This window comes from Oryx dammah, unplaced genomic scaffold (genome assembly GCF_014754425.2).
Source record: "Oryx dammah isolate SB20612 unplaced genomic scaffold, SCBI_Odam_1.1 HiC_scaffold_13, whole genome shotgun sequence".
Taxonomy (NCBI): domain Eukaryota; kingdom Metazoa; phylum Chordata; class Mammalia; order Artiodactyla; family Bovidae; genus Oryx; species Oryx dammah.
This window is the reverse complement of record NW_024070197.1, coordinates 8,456,805-8,476,423: the sequence shown is the minus strand read 5'-3', so window position 1 is coordinate 8,476,423 and position 19,619 is coordinate 8,456,805. Positions and strand designations below refer to the sequence as shown.

At 48.8% G+C, this 19,619-nt stretch overlaps 1 protein-coding gene across 2 annotated transcripts; it reads right to left on the bottom strand.

The window, feature by feature from the left end:
• Positions 1–2,757: 2,757 nt before the first annotated feature.
• On the bottom strand, positions 2,758–11,412 carry LOC120872023 (kallikrein-13-like). 2 transcript variants are annotated; one of them, XM_040252165.1, is made up of 5 exons: positions 11,327–11,412; positions 7,210–7,399; positions 6,629–6,897; positions 4,953–5,089; positions 2,758–3,401 (listed from the first exon to the last, which is right to left on the bottom strand). In XM_040252165.1, the coding sequence occupies exons 1-5, from the start codon at positions 11,376–11,378 to the stop codon at positions 3,213–3,215; spliced, it is 837 nt and encodes a 278-aa protein (XP_040108099.1). In that variant the 5' UTR covers positions 11,379–11,412; the 3' UTR covers positions 2,758–3,212. The 2 variants fall into 2 exon arrangements, with proteins under 2 accessions (XP_040108099.1, XP_040108100.1); XM_040252166.1 differs by lacking the exons at positions 6,629–6,897; positions 7,210–7,399.
• Positions 11,413–19,619: the final 8,207 nt, after the last annotated feature.

Here is a 19,619-nt window from a genome sequence, read left to right as displayed (position 1 = left end):
GGGGCAGTGGCTCAGCTTGGTCTGGACCGGCGTCCTTCCAGACTTGCAGGGGGCGGGGGGTGGGGGGTGGGGTAGCGCAGAGGTGGGTGGTGGGTGGTAAGGAATGTCCCTGGGGATGTTCTCAGAGGAGAAATACAGGAAGGTGTCTCCATCAGCCTGGAGGGATTCGACTCACTGCTGGATTGTCTTTAGGTCCACATGGCTGTAAAATGGGGGAGCTGATATTTCCCCAACTGGGGCCTCAAGAGAAAGATCTGAGAGGGCGTTATCTGCTGGACTGATGACAGGAAGTGTGTTCTCTTTTTGCTTTGGTCTCCCCCTTCCCCACCACCCATCTTTTCACCTCCTCTCTCCCTCCACAGGCCTCCAAATTCCTTCTTGCACAGGATCTCATTGTTATTAAAAATCCCCCTGGGGCAAAACAGGAAGGAGCGGGCAAGTGATTACAAAGTCCCTGGGAGATGCCAGGGAGGCAGGCGGTCTGAACAGCCTGCCACCTGGCTAGCCTTCTTGAATTAAAGTCCTGTTGGCAATCGGAGCCTCCTGTTCAGGTATGTCATTATTTTCTGTTCCGCTGTAAGGATTGGGCCACCACCTCCCGTTCTCAGATCTGCAGCTGCCACCCAAGGCGACCTGCTCGGGGCTGGAGCCTTGGAGACACGGCACCATAACAATGACATCAAGAATAACAATAATACTCGTGACAGCTGCCACTTAGGGAGCATTCACTCAGTACCAGGTGTTCTTCTGAGTGCTTTCACGTATGAAATCAATCCTCTCAAGAGTCCTCTGAAGTAGGTGATGTTCTCTTTAACTTTATTAATACACTGAGATGGTTCTTCATCCTCAGATGGGGAGAAGTGAATTCGTTGGTGGCACATTGTTGTTAGTGATCTGTACAAGCCTCTACTTTTGTTTTCCTTCTTTATTTCCTTTTGCCCTCATTTCCTTCTGCTGTTACCTTTATTATTGTATATCTTTTGCTAGTATTTCTGTCACTCCGTATCCTTTGTGATTGCTTTTTATTACTGTTATTTTTATTTATTTTTATTATTGCTAATGCAGGCTTCCCACCCCACCCCCGCCCCCGCCCCCCCGCTGTGGCTCAGCGGTAAAGAATCTGCCTGCCAATGCGAAGATGCAGGAGACATGGGTTCCATCCCTGGGTCAGAAGATGTCCTGCAAAAGGAAATGGCAACCCACTCCAGTACTCTTGCCTGGGAAATTCCAGGGACAGAGGAGCCTCTGGCTACAGTCCATGGGGTCGCAAACAGTCAGACACAACTGAGCGACTGAATAACAACAATCACGATTTACAGTTATTTAGTTTGTGTTGTTTATATCCTGTGAAACCGCTGAGGGCAGAGTTTACGGCTGCTTGGTTATCTGATACAGTTTGAAACCAAAACTCCTGGCCTTTCCCTGCAAAACTGTTCCTTCAGCTTTCTCCTATTTTAGTAAATGGCAGCTCCATCTTTCTGGTTGCTGAAGCCAGAGTCTTGGAGTCATCCTCGACCCTCCTCTTTTTTTTTTTTTTAAAATGTTGAACATTAAAAAAATTTTATTTTATTTTATATTGGAGTATAGTTGATTTACAATGTTGAGATAGTTTCTGGTGTACAGCAAAGTGGTTCAGTTAAACATATACATATATCCATTCTCTTTCAGATTCTTTTCCCATATAGGTTATTACAGAGTACTGAGTAGATTCCCTGTGCTATACAGTAGGTCCTTGTTGATTATCTTCTTTATATATAGTAGTGTGTTTACATCAATCCCCAGCTCCTAATTTATCCCTCCTGCCCCCTCGATCCTCCTCTTTTTCTCCTGGCTGAAGTCAACAGACGCTGTGTAACAATCCCCTCAAACAGAGCTAGAATCTGACCCCTGAACTCCTCCGAGGATGTCACCCTGATCCAAGCACCACCAGCTGTCACCTGGGCCATTGCAGTCATAGCACACCAACCTCTGCACCTTCTTCTCTAATCTAATACATCAGGCGGGCTCCTGCCTCACGGTCTTTGCCTTTGTTATACTTTCCACTTGGGCGTTGAACCACGCACTTGAGGGTCATAGACAAAGATGTAACAGCCCAGGGTACTGAACAAAGATTGTGGGTAAAAGAACCGAAAATTTGGTGGACAACAGCTGCCAGGAGACCAAACCAGTCGATCCTCAAGGAAATCAACACTGAATATCCACTGGAAGGACTGATGCTGAAGCTGAAGCTCCAGTACTCTGGCCACCTGATGTGAAGAACCCAACTCATTGGAAAAGACCCTGATGTTGGGAAAGATTGAAGGCAAGAGGAGAAGGGGGCGGGCAGGAGATGAGATGGTTGGACAGCATCACTGACTCAATGGACATGAATCTGAGCAAATTCAGGGAGACAGTGAAGGACAGAGGAGTCTAGTGTGCTGCAGTCCATGGGGTCACAAAGAGTCAGACAGACTTAGCAATTGAACAGCAACATCAGCAAAGGAGCACGAAGGCCTCTTGGAACAGTCAACCCCAGCACCCTAGAATTTAGAGCACTGTTGATATTGAATGCACATGGGGGTTCAGAGACAGGGAATATTGGCAGAACATGGAATGTAGGTAGAAATGGGACAACTGGGGAGACCCAGAAATGTCTCCAGGAATTTCCCCAGGTTCGTTTGAATGAACGAACTGTCATGCGGCTCCAGCGTTAGCTGTGATGAATCAGAGGTGCACATAATGTTGTCAGGGCAGAAGATGCTGCAGACAAAAGAATATTTTCAGGAAGAAACGTCTTGGGAGTCTAGAACCTTCTTGAGTACAAAACATAGAAGGATCTAGAATATTGGCGGTGAATAAATACTTGAAGGGGTATAGGATGTTGTCAAGGAAGTTCCATTCACAGAACATAGAATATCGTTGAGATGGGCAGACGGAGGCATTCAAGTGTTCCACAGATTGCACATTCAGATGGTGATCTAGGTTTATGTTGAAATAGTTGGGACATCTGGAATGTTGTCTTCGTTGGGACGTTCAGGGGACTGGGATGTTTCAGTGATGCAACGTCTGGGAGAGCATGATGCTGAAAATGACTGAATGCTTTTGAAACATGCAATGTCAGCTGGGATTGGAAGTTTGGAGAACATAGGTTGCTAGTGCAAGTGGAACACTTTGGGAGGGACAGAGAAAGGCTGGGCAAACTGAGTAAGGGAGCAGGGACGCCAACCCGACTTTTATTGTGGGCCCTTCGCCACTTCCTGTTGCCAAGTTTTCTGCTTTCGGATTGTTTCTTGGATCCATGGAACATACTGAGAAACTCGGGTGTAGACACCAGGCCGGTTGGGCTGCCCACATGGGAAGTCTCCCCAGGAGATGATGCCATGAAGTTTTCCATTACAGACCAGGGGACCCCCGGAGTCACCCTAAGTGGGAGAAAGAGAGAGGCGGGGTGTCCTAAACAAAGGCAGAGACACACATAGAGGCAGAGATAGAGAGAGACGGGAATACGGAGAGAGGGTGAGAGAGGGAAACAGATAAGATGACAAACACAGAAAGACAGACAGACAGATAGACAGACAGACAGATAGATAGACATTTCTGTGTCCCTGTTTTTGTGTTCTTCAGTCCATTGAAATGGTGGTGGCGTACCTCACACTACTGTTCTTGGTTCTCTGGCCCCACATCTCACCTGCTACCCCTCCCACCTCTCAACCCTGCTTTGGCTTTAAGGCTCCTTGGTATCGTCTTACTATTGAGTTAATCCAGCTGTGTTCCTGGTAGGGTATGCAATACACCTGAAGGGCCACTTCTCCCTCTGGGCCCAGGGCAGACGTTACTATCTGATAAGGCTCATATTACTACTTCATTATCATACCCTTTCCCATGAAACCAAAATTCAGTCTTAAGAAGTCCCCCCTCTCTTGGGCATAGGTTGTTTTTTTTTTTTTTAATATATTTTGTTTTGCCTGTGTAGTACCCATTTCCCCTTATTTTGATGACAGCCTCCTGATTTTTTCATTTGGAGACTGCCCTCTCTCCCACTTTCAATCCATACAACTTGTCCATGCCTCTGTCTGCCTCCAAGGCTAGTCACACGACTTAGACTTGGTCCATCAGAGAACCCCACAGCTCTGGCTAAAGTGGTGCCTCAGGACACAATACAGCCGACCCTTGAATGGCACAAGGGTTAAGGGCACGGACTCTCTGCACAGTAAAACTCCCCCTATAACTTGTAATTAGCCCTCTATATATATGCTGTTCCTCAGTGTCTGAGGTTCTGCATCTGCAGATTCAATCAGCCTTGAATTATGTATTTACTGTAGTACTTACTATTGAAATAAACTTCATGTATAAGTGAACCCATGCAGTCCCAACCCGTGTTGTTCAAGGGTCAGATATGCTAAGTCAGCCTAGTAAGAGAATCATGCTCAGAGATTATGTACACAGTTGGAAAGGAGATGCTCTCTCTTTCAAAGATGGTTCCTTAGAGGGTAAGATTTAAGACCAAAGCTGCTGGGGCCAACATGCTATATGGCATGGGGAAAGTTTAACTGAGAATGAAACCAAAACAGAAGAGCTAAGAGTTAAAGAGAGACAGATTCTTAAACATCCTGTGGGCACCTGGATCCACCCATGCCTGAAACAAGACATCCTGGACTTTTCAGTCACAAAAGCCAAAGTTTTGCTTAAGCTAGTTTGTGTTGGGTTTCTGTCACTCACAACCAAAGGAGATCCAACATTTATATATCTCAACACAAGGATCTGGGTAGCCACTGACAGTCAAAGCCCAGGCTTAAGATGAATTCTGTTCGCCAGCTGTGGGTACCCTCTTTTTATCCTGACCTTCTATGCTAAGAGACATCTCACCTTGCAAAAAACTGGTTTGCCGAAGGCTGGAAGCAAATCCTTCCCCCCTACCCAGCATCAGTCCCCACCTCCTGGGTTGTGGCAACCCACCACCCCCTTGGCCTCACCTCACAGGAGTCATTGCCACCCTCTTTTGTGCCGGCACAGAGCATGTTGGGTGTGATCTTCCCTGGGTAGACTCGACGACACTCTTCATCTGAGCGAAGCTCGATGTTGGCACATTGGAGGGTTTGGGGGTAAGTCACTGAGGAGGAGAGAGAGAGGAAGGTCTAAGGATGTTTATTCTGGACAGGTTGATGGGGTGGAAGTTGGATGGGCGGCAAGTCTGTAGAAAATAACGATGGGAAGACAAAAATGGGAGAAGAGATGGGATATGTATTTGGGTAAAGTGATGGAAGACAGAAATGTGGAGAGAAGGTGGGGGAGAGCTGGAAGAAAGGATGAGAAGTAGAGAGAACGATGGAGAGGAATGGTACAGGGGTAAATAAACACATCTCAGCAAAAGATATAAGTGGGGAGGTAGGTGAGGACAGAGGTGGAGCAAGTGATGCAGAAAGATGGAGAGAAGGTGGTGGGAAGAGACAGGAAGGCAGCGGTGATGAGAGAGAACCGGAGATGGGGAAAACACAGGGAAGAGGAGAGACGGAAGGAGATTTGGGAGAGCAGGAAAGAGTGGCGGGAAGAAGGGTGGGGCACGCTGGGAAGAGAGACATGGGGATGAGATGAGGGGAGAGCGAGGGACGGCTAAGGAGGTGCAAAAGGCTCTTGCTGCTATAGAGCTCAACTTACAGTTATATATATACTTATATCCAAAAGATGTATTTATTTATATTTTATTATACTTAATAACCAATATATTAAATTTAGTTTCTAAATTATAAATGATACATATATATTTAAATACATACTAATGTATAATATATATTATTTGAATACAATGTATTTAAATAAATATATCATTTATAGCTTAGGAAATAAATCTAATTTCTATAATTTACATATTTATATACAGATGTTTTACTATGTCAATCCATATAAATATGATCCAAATAAATATGTACATATACTATATATTATATTTTTTACATATAAGTTTATATATATTTATATAAAGGAAACATAATTTTATATATGGTATATAACATATATAATTATAGCTTTGTATTGGTAAATTTATGCATATTTATATAAAGGAAATATAACTAATCATTTACACGATATGACATATTATACATAGCTATATATATTTATACATTTAGATTTGCATATTCTTTATCAATATGGACTATAAATATAACTATATATACTTATACATTTATATTTATATATTCTTTATAAATAAAACTTTACATTTATTTAAGTATTCTTTACATAGAGTATAAATATAACCTTATATATACAATTATATTTATATATTCTTTATAAATATAGAATATAAATATAACTTGTATATATTCACCCATTTGCATATTCTTTATAAATATACATTTATGTTTATATATATTCATATATGCTACATTTATATATTCTATAAAGGATATACAAAACTATACATTATATGTAACATTATATAACTTCATATTTATATTTTTACATATCGACACTTTTATATTTACATGAAGGATAGATATACCTTTACATATCATCACGTCATTCATGACTTACCCCATGTCTAACAAATCTAGTTTTCTCTATAAAGACTCCTGCTCCGACCTGCCCTCCCGTCTCTGCCCGTCTCCCCAGCTGCTCTGTGCGGCCGCTGGCCACCCACGCGGGTGCGTACCCTGGGGGCTGGTGGTCGTGCCCCAGCCAGACACCCGGCAGCAGGTGCCGGGGGGCAGGCAGTGCTGGTGGGAGAGGGGCAGGGTCTGGATGTGCCTGGTGAGCTGCACGGAGGACTTCAGTTCCAGAAGCATGATGTCGTGGTCATGGTTCAGGTGGGTGGGACTGCTCTGGTACCGAGGGTGGGGGATAGCTCGAGCCACCTCCCGCACCTGCTCCCCAGCCTCCACACGCGCCAGGACATGCTTGCCCAGGTACACTCTGTACCCTCTGTGAGTGCAAGAAGCGGGTGGTCAGAGGGGTCCAGGAGCTTGTCTCCATTCCCATCCCCAGTCTCACCCTTCCCCACTCCACTTCCTTATTTCCAAAGGCGTCTGCTTCCACATCCTTGACTCCAGTTCCCTCCAAATCCTCTGCTGGGACTCCTTTCCATACCCACACCCCCACGTCTCCACCAAACCTCGCACTCACCCCATGCCCATCACAACCCAATTCCAACCTCATCCTCAAATTCAGCTCTGCCCACGCACCACACCAGTTGCAGTCTCATCCCCACCCCTCACTCCCCCAGGCCCCACATACTCCTTTAGGCAGTGCGCTGCAGTGAGGACCCATCTGGGGTGCACCAGCACTCCCCCGCAGAGCAGCCGCCCTTGCACTTGTAGGGCCGCCTGCCAGGGCTGAGAGTGCGGGGTACAGGTGTAGCCACCAGGGAGGAACCCGTTGGTCCCATTGGTGCCATTGAGAATCTTGGGGTACTCCCGAGAGATGCCTGGTAGAGGAGAGAACGTGTTAGAGAATTGGGGTTCACAGGGAAAGGAGGCCAGGCGTTATGGTTCTTGGGCTTGCGGAGTGAGTCAAAATTTTGCTCTGGGTGGTCAGGAATCGATGATTCATTTGTCGGTCTCTGGGTGTTGCCATTTTCTACACAGTGGAGGTGAGCCAGGGCGAAGAGGTTGATGTCCCTTCTTTCTAGAAGCGCCAAACTCTCCACTGGAGGTTAAAAGAAGCATTTGGGGAATGAGGAAGCTTCTGATACGTAAGCAGAAGCCTGATTTCTTCCCACCTGAATTTTCTCTCTTGGTCCACCATAGGGATTGATTTCCAGGAGTAGAGGTGAGCCTACCCTACCTATCTACCTAGGCAGTACCCATCCATCCATTCCTCCATCCTTTCTAAACACATTTACTGAGTGCCTTCATGACCTTAAATACCATTCATAACCTCTGTGAAGGGAACTTTCCTGGTGGTTCAGATGGTAAAGAATCTGCCTGCAATACAGGAGACTCAGGTTGGAGGCACAGCAGTCCACAGAGAGACAAAGAAGGTCTAATCCTGGGGCTTCCCTGGTGGTCCAGTGGTTAAGAATCTACCTGTCAACGTAGGGGACACAGGTTTGATCCCTGGTCCCGGAAGATCCCTCATGCTGAGGGGTAAGTAAGCCTGTGCACTGCAGCCACTGAAGCCTGCATGCTCTAGAGTCCCTGCAACGAGATGCCACCACATTGAGAAAGCTGAGCACCGCAAGGAAACATAGCCCCTGCTTGCCACAACTGGGGGAAGCCCAGTGCACCAACCAAGACCCAGTGCAGTCAAGACAAATAAAATAAGCAAAGAAATTGAAAAAAAAAAAAAAAAAAAAAAGGACGTCTAATCCTGAATGTGCCACTTCCTGACTGGGTACAAGTCTCAGTTTTCTCTGCTGTAAAGGAGGGAAAGTTATAGTTCGTCTCTCATCGGACAGTCGTAGGTTCCATAAGATCCTACGTTCAAGACACACACAGGACCTGGTGTGGAGCAAGCACTCAGGGAGCAGGGAGTGCTATTAATTGCACACTCAGAAACTGAGTCATCATCACTTCTCTTTCAAACCTGATTTTGACAGGAGAAAGTTTTCATGATGGTGCTCATATCCTTTTAACATCTCTCTTGTCTTGCTGAGGTCACCTTTTCAAACCAGGAGGAAGCAGAAGGTTGCCTTCGGCTGGCAACCCCCCCCCCCCAATTAAGTAGAACCAGCTGCCTTTCCTATTATGGGGGAGGTCAGAGAGGGAAATTGCCTATCATCAACAGACAATTCAATAAATATTATAATTGAAAACAATATTGGTCCAATTCAATAAATACTGTTTTTGTTCATTGTGCGGAACTGATTTTCTTTTCCATTGTTGTCCTTCAGTCGCTAGGTCCCGTCTGACTCTTTGCAACCCCATGGACTGCAGCACGCCAAGCTTCCCTGTCTTTCACTATCTCCCGGAGTTTGCTCAGATTCGTGTTAACTGAGTCGGTGATGCCATCCAAACGTCTCCTGTCTTCCTTTTCCTTTACCTTTATTTATAGCAAAAGATGCTGTTTTCCACTTAGAATAGTGATATTAACTTCAAATATGCTCTAAGTAAAAAAAAAAAAAAAAAGTTGCCTCTAACCAGTCCATTCTGAAGGAGATCAACCCTGGGATTTCTTTGGAAGGAATGATGCTAAAGCTGAAGCTCCAGTACTTTGGCTACCTCATGTGAAGAGTTGACTCATTGGAAAAGACTCTGATGCTGGGAGGGATTGGGGGCAGGAGGAGAAGGGGACAACCGAGGATGAGATGGCTGGATGGCATCACGGACTCGATGGACGTGAGTCTGAGTGAACTCCGGGAGATGGTGATGGACAGGGAGGCCTGGCGTGCTGTGATTCATGGGGTCGCAAAGAGTCGGACACGACTGAGCGACTGAACTGAACTGAACTGAACTGATGAAGACCATTAGGTTGAAAATAATAAGGATGGTTTGTGTGAAGTCCCTTCAGTCGTGTCCAACTCTTTCGTGACCCCGAGGATTGTAGTTCAGCAGGGTCCTCCAGCATGGGATTCTCTAGGCAAGAATCCTGGCAGGGGTTGCCATTTTCTACTCCAGAGATGGTTTGCCAGAGCATAAAGTCCAGGGTGTGGAGGACAGGGTGGGCAACATGGATTAAGGTCCTGACTCAGGCACTGCTGGTTACTTTGGGGCAGGACCCTGCTGTCTGAGAGTTTTGAGTTTTTCAGCTATGAAACTGGAGTAATTACCGTGCGCCTACCTCACCAGGCTGTTAAGGGCTCCATAAGCCCTGCATGTGGAGCTCCTAGCTCCGGGGCATGGCACCCAGGAGGGGATATGGGAGTCCTAGGAGTGTCACCACAAGAGAGAAGCTACCCTGCCTTCAGCCCAAGAGTGGTGATGGGTGCCTGAGGACCCCCCCTCCTTCAAGTCCCAGCTCAGGCGTCAAGTCCTTTGGGGGCCCCGGTTCTGGGCCAGGAACTGCCATTACATCTCTGGGCTTCCAGGTTGGCTCCTTGAAACCATCACCTCGAATCACAGTTTTAACTAATTATTAGGGGAATTGTCTGAATGATGTCAGCATCCATCTCTGCTAGGTTCTGGGCACTGAACACAGGAACTGTGTCTACATGTACAGCACCCAGCACAGTGCCTGGTGCTCAGCTGTCTGTTGAATGAATGGATGAATGGGGTTTCCAGACAACTTGCCTGCCCAGGCAGGGAAAGGGGACTTAAATGGGAGGAGAGGAATATCTGGGGACCAGCTCTGCATGGAATCAGGTTTGGGGTCTCCTTCCTGGTGGCTCAGATAGGAAAGAATCTACCTGTCAGTTAGAAGATGCAGGAGACATGGGTTAGATCCCTGGATCAGGAAGATCCCCTGGAGAAGGGAATGTTAGTTAACCCACTGCAGTATTCTTGCCTGGAGAAATCCCATGGACAGAGGAGCTTGGCAGGCTACAGTCTGTGAGGTTGCAAAGAGTCAGACACGACTGAGCAACTAACACTGTAATGATTATCAAGGACTAAAGAACAATCTAGGTTCTGGGAGGGCCTGAGACTAGAGACAGAATACTACCAATAAAGCAGAGTGTGTGTGTGTGTGTGTGTGTGTGTGCGCGCGCGCGTGTGCGCGCATGTGTGCGTGTGCACATGCGTGTGTGCGTGTGCATGTACACTCATACACATGCTCACTCAGTCATCCCACTGTGACCCCAAGGACTGTAGCCCCCCAGGCTGCCCTGTCCATGGGGATTCTCCAGGCAAGAATACTGGAGTGGGTTGCCATACCGTTCTCCAGGGGATCTTCCTCACCCAGGGATGGAACCCTTGTGTCTCCTGGATTGGCAGGTGAATGAATTCTTTACCACTAGGGCCACGGGGAAGCCAATAAAGCTAGTGATGACGTTAGTAATGACGACTAACTTCCCAGTCCCTTCTATCTTTCAATATTTACAACCACCCTTTGTGGTAATGTTTCCATGTTACAGATGAAAGAAAGAAGCTAAGTTACTTGCTCAGTGTGGCAGTGTCGGGATTTGAATCCCTGTCTATGTCTTCTAACTCTTGAACTTGGGAAGGTCTTGGGGATGGACTTTCCGGTAGGACTTTCCGGTAGGACAGTCAGTGAGAGGGCTGGCTTAACAATAGGGCAAGCCCATCTAAACCGGGGTACCCCAGGGAGAGGCCTGGGGTAGGTGGGGAGCATGGACTGACCCTAGCTGGGTCACCAGGTCACGCAGGGACACGCAGGAAGCACGCCTGCGCCCCAGGGACTCGCCCCGCCCCCGCCAGCAGGCTGGGGGCGGAGCTTGCGGCTCCCTGCCGCTCCCGCCTCCTACCATTGTTTGCAGTGGCCACCCCGCCTCCGCCCCCGCGCATTGCATTCTTACCTCCTGACCAGGCCACCGTCAGGAAAGAGATCGCGGCGGCCAGGGGCCACATGGAGACTTTGTGGTGGGGGCGGCAGGGCGGGCGGAGCCTGAGAAGTTGAAAGGGAGTAAGAGCGGGCCAGAACCCTCCATCTCTGGATACTCCCTACCCTCTGGATACTCTCTGCCCGCTCTGCTCTGCGGGTTTCCCAGTCTTGAGTGTCCTCTACTTTGCTCTGAAAACCTTGACCCTGGAAGCTGCACCGACCCCCCATCTCCCAGTTCCATGGTGAGGTGGGGGTCCCGATAACGCGATGGGAGGGGCAGCTTGCACATCCCTCCCTGGGGCTGCAGCTCTCTGGCTGCCCCTCACTTTGGGTGGCCAGTCCCCCCACCCCAGCCCTCCAGCCAGCTGGATCCTTGGTGCACTCTCCTGCCCCTCTCTGACCTTTGCATGCGCCTTTCCCCTCTCGGATGTCTGGTGTAAAACTGAGCATCTTAGCTTTCCTCTTATCTCATCTTCACCTCTCAAACCTCTGCAGATTTCTGTCTGGAACCCTGCCTCTGGCCTCTGCCTCCATCTCCCTGACTCAGCTGTCTCCCGCTCTTTCCGACCCTCCTCCCTCCCAGTGCTCCTGCCCCTGCCATAGGCGGACCCTACCTGGGTCGGCCCCGCGTGACTTCTGCTGCCAGCTGCCTCCAATTTCAGCCTCAACCCATGGCTTTTAACCCCTGAACTCCCTCCCCCAGCGCCTTCAGCGTTTCCCTGTTGCTGGCCTTCCCTTCTCCACCCCCAATGGCTCAGCAGGCTGTCCCCGGACACCCCCAGCCTGGGTTTGGCCCTTCTCAGTAAGGCGGAGCTCCCAGGACAAGCTAGGACCCAGATCTGGTTCCACCCAAGTTGAACCCACTGTGAACTTTCAGGCAGCAGGACCCATCTGAGAGGGAAGGGAAGAGCCCGGTTCTCTCCCCAGGTCCACCTTAAATCCCCTGGGGTGGGGGTGGGGGTGTCTTCTCCAACATCAACCCAATTTTCTTTTTTTTTTTTTTTAACAACCCAATTTTCTATCCCACTTTCTTATCTCCCCTCCAACCTTGATGCCGTTCAGTCGTGTCTGACTCTTTGTGATCCCATGGACTGTGTGTAACCTTCCAGGTTCCTCTGTGCCACTGGACCACCAGGGAGGTCCCTGCCCCGCAACCCTGCCCATATTCTTAATATACATCAGTTCCCGGCCATTTTCCATCCTCTTCCCACCTCCCTACCTAATTTTAACCATTCTCCATACTTACCATCAGCCCATCCCTCAGACCCATCCCCGAAAGCAACATTTTGGATAAACATGGCCTTTTAGGAGCAGGGATGAGGCAGTCCATGGGGGCGTAGGTGGGGAGGGAGAAGCAGGAATCAGAGAGCTCTGGGGCATCTGGGGGCTGGATGAGGGGGAAGAGGAAGGAGGAAGAGACGAGGTTTTAGGTGTTTGAGGAATGAGAAGGCGTCTCCTGGAACTGGGCCTGGGTGGATCCCATGAGCTAATCCCAGGGGGTGGAGGAGGCAGGATTAGGGATTAGAGAGAACAGATTAGTGGGGTCAGAATTTGAAAGAAAGCCAGAGATGGGGATCAGATGAAGTCTGGAGAGACAGTGGTGGTGTCATGGGGATGAGGAACTGAGATGGATGGAGTAAGCCTTCATCTCAAAACTGGTGTGACCCATATTGAGAGCTTAAAGGTTTGTATATAAGGGTCAAATCTAGTGTTAAAAGATTAAAAAAAAAAACAAAACAGAGGATCTAATCATGACACTCCTGCTCTATAAAATGAACATATGTCAAAGATGTTATTTGGATTCATTAATAAGTGATGGAGTAGTAAGGTGTTACAAAGAACCACACACATCTGGGCAATAAGAAGTGCTAAAATGAACTAACAAAGAGATGCAAAAGTGGCTTATTCTGTGTTGTTGATCGCTAAGTCGTGTCCAACTTTCTGCCACCCTATGGACTGTAGCCCACCAAGTTCCTCTGTCCACGGGCGTTCCCGAGTGGGATGCCATTCCCCTCTCCAGGGGATCTTCACGGCCCAGGGATGGAACCCGCGTCTCCTGCATTGGCAGGCAGATTCTTTACCACTGAACCACCTAGGATGCCCTATTCTATAGGGAGGAGAGGGAATTGTACTTCCACCTGACAAAAGTCATTCAGTCGGTTATGGACGAGAATTATTTGCCCTGCTATCAACTGTTCATCATTCACAGGGAGGTAAAGTAGCTCAGACAGTAAAAGAAGTTGAGACCCCACCCAACCCTAACTCGTCTAGTGTGCCATTGATGGTATCATTGGGTCCATGTTAAGGCATTTCACAAATTTTCCCTGCACTAGGAAGAAAAGTTTGTGGTCAGGTTTAGGATGATAGGGGGTGTAATTGGGGGTGGGGGTGGGGTCTGATGCTAGCAGGCAAGTTTGGGGAAGAGAATGGACGTGGGGTGAGGGTGGGGTTGGAGTCGGTTTGGGGGATAGGATTGAGTTGTAGTTGGGAGGAGTCTGGGAATAATGTTGTTGATGGAGTCCAGTTGGGTTGGGGCTGGAGAAGAGGCCAAGACTGAGTGTTTGGATGTGGAGGTGTTGAAATACGGTTGAGCTGGTATTGTGCGTTGACACTGATAATGAGCACTAGACGTGTCTGTGTTGGGATCAGGTTTTGGTGGGAGTGGGCTGGGTCATAGCTGTGAATGCCTCTCAAGGTGACAGAGAGGTCCCTGTCTTTCCCCACCTTGGAATTAGCCCACCTCCCAGGACTGGGCCCAGAGTAGAGACTGAGTTCAGTCCCCCCCCCATTTTTTTGGTTGCACTGGGATCTTAAGTTCCTTGACCAGGGATCAAACCTGCATCCCCTGCATTGGAAGCACAGAGTCTTAACCACTGGACCACCAGGGAAGTCCTCGAGTTCACGCTTTTCCAATCAGTTTGGGTTCAGGGTGAGTGCCAGGAGGGAAGATGTGGGGTTAAGTGAGGTGACAGGCTTGCCTGGGAAGTCGGGGTACCTGTGCCCTCTGGTGGCCTGGGTTCACATTTCCAGGAAAAACCTCTCTCCCTTGGGAAGGGCTGAAACTTGGAGTGGGGGTAGCTGGTTTTGGTATTTGCTGAGGGGTGAGTCCCAGGTCGACACTGACATTAGGGCTTATGACTGGCTGACTCTTGCTGAAGTGAGGTCATGGACCCCACTAGGACTAGGAGTATTCCACCCTCTCACTGGATGAATCTGAGCCCATGGAGGGCAGTGAGCTGCTGACAGGCACTTACCAATTAGACTGAATCCAGGGGAGTCTCATGGATCAGAGAAAGAAAGGGAAAGGACGAGAAAAAGAGACAGTGTTCCTAGTGGTTCAGAGTTGAGTTCAAGTGACTCGGCCATTCTGTGACTCAGGGTCCCATTTGTAAAACGGTGCTCTCAGTAGCACCTGCCTCATAGAGGAGTAAATGAGTTAATAATGTTTGAAGATGCTTAGACCAGAGTTTGATATGAACCAAAGGCCACAAACATGACTTGTTATATAAGTAAACCTGGAGATGGAGGCAGCCCAAGGTTCCCGGGGTGGGGGGTGGCGGGGGGGTGCCCCACCCTAGCTTGGCTTCAAAATGGGATTCTTTGTCAAGCAGGAACTGGAAGTTCTGGTTGGAAGTGCTGGCTGGGGTGAGAAAGTTGGCCCCACACCCAGGCCTGGAGCAGAGGCCCCGGTGGTGCAAACACTAAGGGAAGGGGAGACAGAGAAGGACACGGAGAATACACAGAGATAGAAAAACAAGGTGGATGGGAGAGGGCAGGCAGAGGAAATGCAAGCCGAGACAAAAAAAAAGGCAAGACATTTAAGAGGGAGAAAGACGCCTGCGGAGAAACCAGACTTGGGCTTTTGGAGAGAGAGATGCCCAGGAAATTCAGGCCCGTGAATTCTTTCTTTAGAGCTGGATCCGTGTTATTAAGGATGTTGGCCCTGGTCACCATCTTTCTTCCCAGCAGCAAAATAACACTTTTCATCCATTGAAACAGCAAAAACTAGAAGTGTCAGTCTTGCCATCTACCTGCTTCTGTGCCCACATCCTCTGCTTCCTCTCCCATTTCTATAGATGAGCAATCTTCACCCCCTTCTAAGACAGACCCCTCCACCTGTGCCAGCTACCCCATCCCCTCTCACTTCCTTGAGGACACTGTTCCAGCCAGCAGTTCTTTGCTCCCTTGCTGGCATCATCAATTTTTTTCCTTCCCCATTATCATACGAACACACTACAATTTCTCCCATGTTCCATGGAAAAGAATTTTTATTTTTTTTTAAAAGCCTGCCCTCAGCCTTCATGCTGTCCTCCCAGTTTTGGCTCCCCTTGACTGCAAGTCTCCAAAACATTGGCTACACGTCCTGTCTGGCATTTCTCTTCTTCTGTTCTCTTGAGCCCACTCCCTGAAGGCTTCCTCCCCTGCTAAACTTTACCAACTGTGCCCCTTTGACGGGCACCAGTGATGTCTGTGTTACTGAAGCCAGTGGCTGGCTCTTTGGGGTTCACCTTACTTGATGCATCGGCAGCATTTAACGAGCGGATCACTTCCTGCTCCTTTGAAGTCTTTCCTCGACTTCTGAGACACTACCCTCTCCTGGCCCTTCTCTTAACTCATTGACTGCTTCTCCTCCGGGCCTGGTGCTATTTATTTCTGTGAACCTCTACATGATCAAGCATCTGGCCCTCTTCTTTTCCTCTGTCTACTCTCGCTCCCTTGGTGATCTCATCGTGGCTTTAAATACCATCGACATGTTGACGACTCCCACATTTCATGTCTCCAGCCAGATCTGACTCTTAAATTCCCCACTTCACGTCCAACTGCCTACTCAACAAATTCAGCTTCAAAACCAAGCTCCTGACCTCCACCCCTCTCTCGTTCCAGATGAGCTCCTTTTAGAGTCCCGGTCTTCTCAGTAAGGAGTCTCTTCGTCGGTTCCACCCCTCCGCCCCTACCTCAGTCTTGCCTTTGAATTTCTTTTCTTGCGCGCGCCATGCGTCTGTTTTGCTACCAAACCCTGCCTGCTTCGAAACAGATCTGGAATCGAGACCATTTCTCAACACTTCTCATCCTCACCACCCCAGTCCCTCCCAGCCACCCTTATCTCTCACCTGGATTGTCACAACTTTCTTATCTGGTCTCCATGCTTTCGCCCCTGTCTGCCTACACTCTGTTTACCACACACAGCCGCCAGCATGACCCTTTAAAGATGTAAGTCAAAGCAGGTCGCTCCTCTTCTCAGCCGCCTGCAGTGCCTCCCACCTCATTCAGAGTGAAGGTGTCCTCGTGGTGGCCGAGAAGGCTCTGGAACCTCTGCTCCCAATAGTCCTCCGATATCACTTACCGCTTCCTCTTTTCCCGCCTTCCTATGCCATGCACAATCCCATCTCAGAACCTTAGTAGTTACTGCCTTCCCTGGTGATCCAGTGGTTGAGTATCTGCCTGCCCGTGCGCAGCAGTGAAGACCCAGTGCAGCCCAAAATAATAAATAACAGAAAAGAACTTCAGTACTCCCGGAGCCCTCTTCCCCACCAGAAGTCTGCCTGACTTCTTCCCTTCTTCTATCTTCCATGAAGACTTCCTTCTTTGCTGTAGCTGGAGATCCCTGAGACGAGGTCCAGGAATCACTAAGGAGGACTCACAGAGCTCGGAAAAGCTCCTCTACTCAGGATGTTGGTTTATTCCAGCGAGACAAAATGGCGCACGGGGCCAGGTCCAGGGCTGACCAAGCCTGTGCTTCCAACTGCCTTCTCCCGTGGAGTCATATAGGCAGACAGTGCTTACGTTGCCCAACACCAATGTGTGACAACACGTACAGAGTATGGCCCCCCAGGAGAGGCCCCCTGAGCCTTGGTGTCTATGTGGCTTTTATTGGGTGTTGGTCATGTGGCTACCTGCCCGCACTGCTAGCTTTAGTCTTCAGCCCCTCTGCAGGTCCAGCCTGCCCCCAGACCTCCACCACGAATCACCTTATTAAGACAGACTATCTGACGTGGCCCAAGGCCCCTGGGTAAAGAAAGACACTGTTATTAGGCAGAATACTCCAAGGGCTTACAGGTTATCTTCGAGAGTGGGCAAGGGCCAAACTTTTCTTTGTAAGGTAAACAACAGTCCTGCTGAATTAACCACTCAGTGCATGACCCACTTACAATTATAACATTCCTCTGATATTCTCTGCGTTCTCTATCCCCTCACTCTGCCTTGAAAATGAAAGTGTTGGCAGCTCAGTTGTGTCCCAGTCGTTACGATCCCATGGACTGTAGCCTGCCAGGCTCCTCTGTCTGTGGAATTCTCCAGGCAAGAACGCTGGAGTGGGTTGCCATTTCCTTCTCCAGAGGATCTTCTTGATTCAGGGATTGAACCCATGTCTCCCGCATTGCGAGCAGATTCTTAACTCTCTGAGCCACCAGGGAAGCTAACTCTACCTTACTCTGCCTACTCTGCCTTACTTTTCTCCAAAGCACTTACTCCCATCCGTAATATATATATACTTCCCTGGAGGTACTTCCCTGATGGCTCAGATGGTAAAGTGTCTGCCTACAAGGCAGGAGACCCGGGTTCAATTCCTGGGTTGAGAAGATCTCCTGGAGAAGGAAATGGCAACCCACTCCAGTACTCTTGCCTGGAAAATCCCATGGACGGAGGAGCCTGGAAGGCTACAGTCCAAGAGCTCGCAGAGTCAGACATGACTGAGCGACTTCACTTTCACTTTTCATATATATATATATTTTGGCCACTCTATGAGGTTTGTGGAATCTTACTTCCAAAACTAGGGATGGAACCTGGGCTCTGGCATTGAAAGTGCCGAGTCCTAGCCATTGGACCACCAGGAAATTCCCAATGTTTCATGTTTTACTTGTTAATCTGTCTCTTGTTTGCCCCTCCTCCCGAAGTGAGTTCCCTGAGGGCAACAGTATTGTGTGCTTTGTTCCTAGAGCAGTAACTGGCACATGATAAGATTCAGTGAATATTTGCTGGATGAGTGAACGAACTGCAGGCATTTTGAGGGTGTGGTGAGATATGAATCCTTCTTATCTGAGCAAAAGCTTGCCAGTACTTGGTGAAATTGATGAAGAGTAAGACTTTTGGTCCAGTGATCCTGTTTTTGTGAGTATTCCAGAGAAGCCTTCTGTAGATATATGAGGGGCCTGCCCCACAGAGGCCTGGGTGTCCATCACTGGGGAACTGAGTCATTAAACATGGTGGGTGTGTACCATGACTGGTGCTTCTCAAACTGATAAGCATTGAATCCCCTGGATTGCCGGGGGCGGGGGTGGGAGTGGTGGGGGTGGTGGAGGGGTTGGAGTGGGGGGTTGATGGCTCAGGCAGGGGATCTTGTTATAATGCAGATTCTGGTTCAGTTGGTCTGGGATGGAGTCCAAGACTCCAACTTCTTTTCTTTTCAATATTTATTTATTTTTAGCTGTGCTGGGTCTCCGTTGCTGAGAGGGCTTTTCCCTAGTTGCAGCCGAGTGGGGGCTCCTCTTCGTTTTGGTGCCCGTGCTTCTCATTCCGCTGGCTTCTCTTGTTGCCTAGCATAGGCTCTAGGCACTCGGACTTCAGTGACTGTGGTACATGGGCTTAGTCGCCCTCCAGCATGGGGAATCTTCCCCGACCAGGGATCAGACCTGTGTCCCTTGAATCAGCAGGTGGATTCTTATCCACTGCACCCCCAGGGAAGTCCTGATTCACAGTTTTAAAGGTTATGCTGCCTTTACAGTTTTTGTAAAGCGTTGACTCTATTCTCCCCCAGCAGTCTTATGAGCTGTTGTAGCCAGGCAGGTCCCAGGCTGCCCCCTTAGAACTCTCTGATCCTGGGTTGTCCCCCATGGCCGAGCAGCTGGACACATGTGGCCACGCAGGTTTCTACTGTATCTGAGTTCTGCAGTATCCAAGCACAGAACCTCGAGAGGATGGAGATGGAATTGGGAAGGGCTGCCCAGGTGCTTGGGGCTTCCTAGGTGGCACTAGTGGTAAAGAACCTGCCTGCTAAATCAGGAGACAGAAGAGACGTGGGTTGGACCCGTGGATCAGGAAGGTCCCCTGGAGGAGGGCACAGCAACCCACTCCAGTATTCTTGCCTGGGAAATCTCATGGACAGAGGAGCCTGGCAGGCTACAGTCCATGGGGTCGCAAAGAGTCAGACACAACTGAAGTGACTTGGTATGCACACATGTCCAGCTGCTCACCGTTACAGACATAACATGACAGACATAAACAGCCTCGAAGCATAGATATCAGCAATGATAATTAGGAATTGAGTTTTG

Bases quoted from the DNA above. Each gene is read 5' to 3' on its own strand.
- LOC120872023 (XM_040252165.1), bottom strand. From the start codon at position 11,378: ATGTGGCCCCTGGCCGCCGCGATCTCTTTCCTGACGGTGGCCTGGTCA. The intron at 7,400-11,326 runs GTAAGAATGCAA...CTCCTCTACCAG, and splicing joins GACGGTGGCCTGGTCAGGAG to GCATCTCTCGGGAGTACCCC. The intron at 5,090-6,628 runs GTACGCACCCGC...TCTCCTCCTCAG, and splicing joins CACGACCACCAGCCCCCAGG to TGACTTACCCCCAAACCCTC.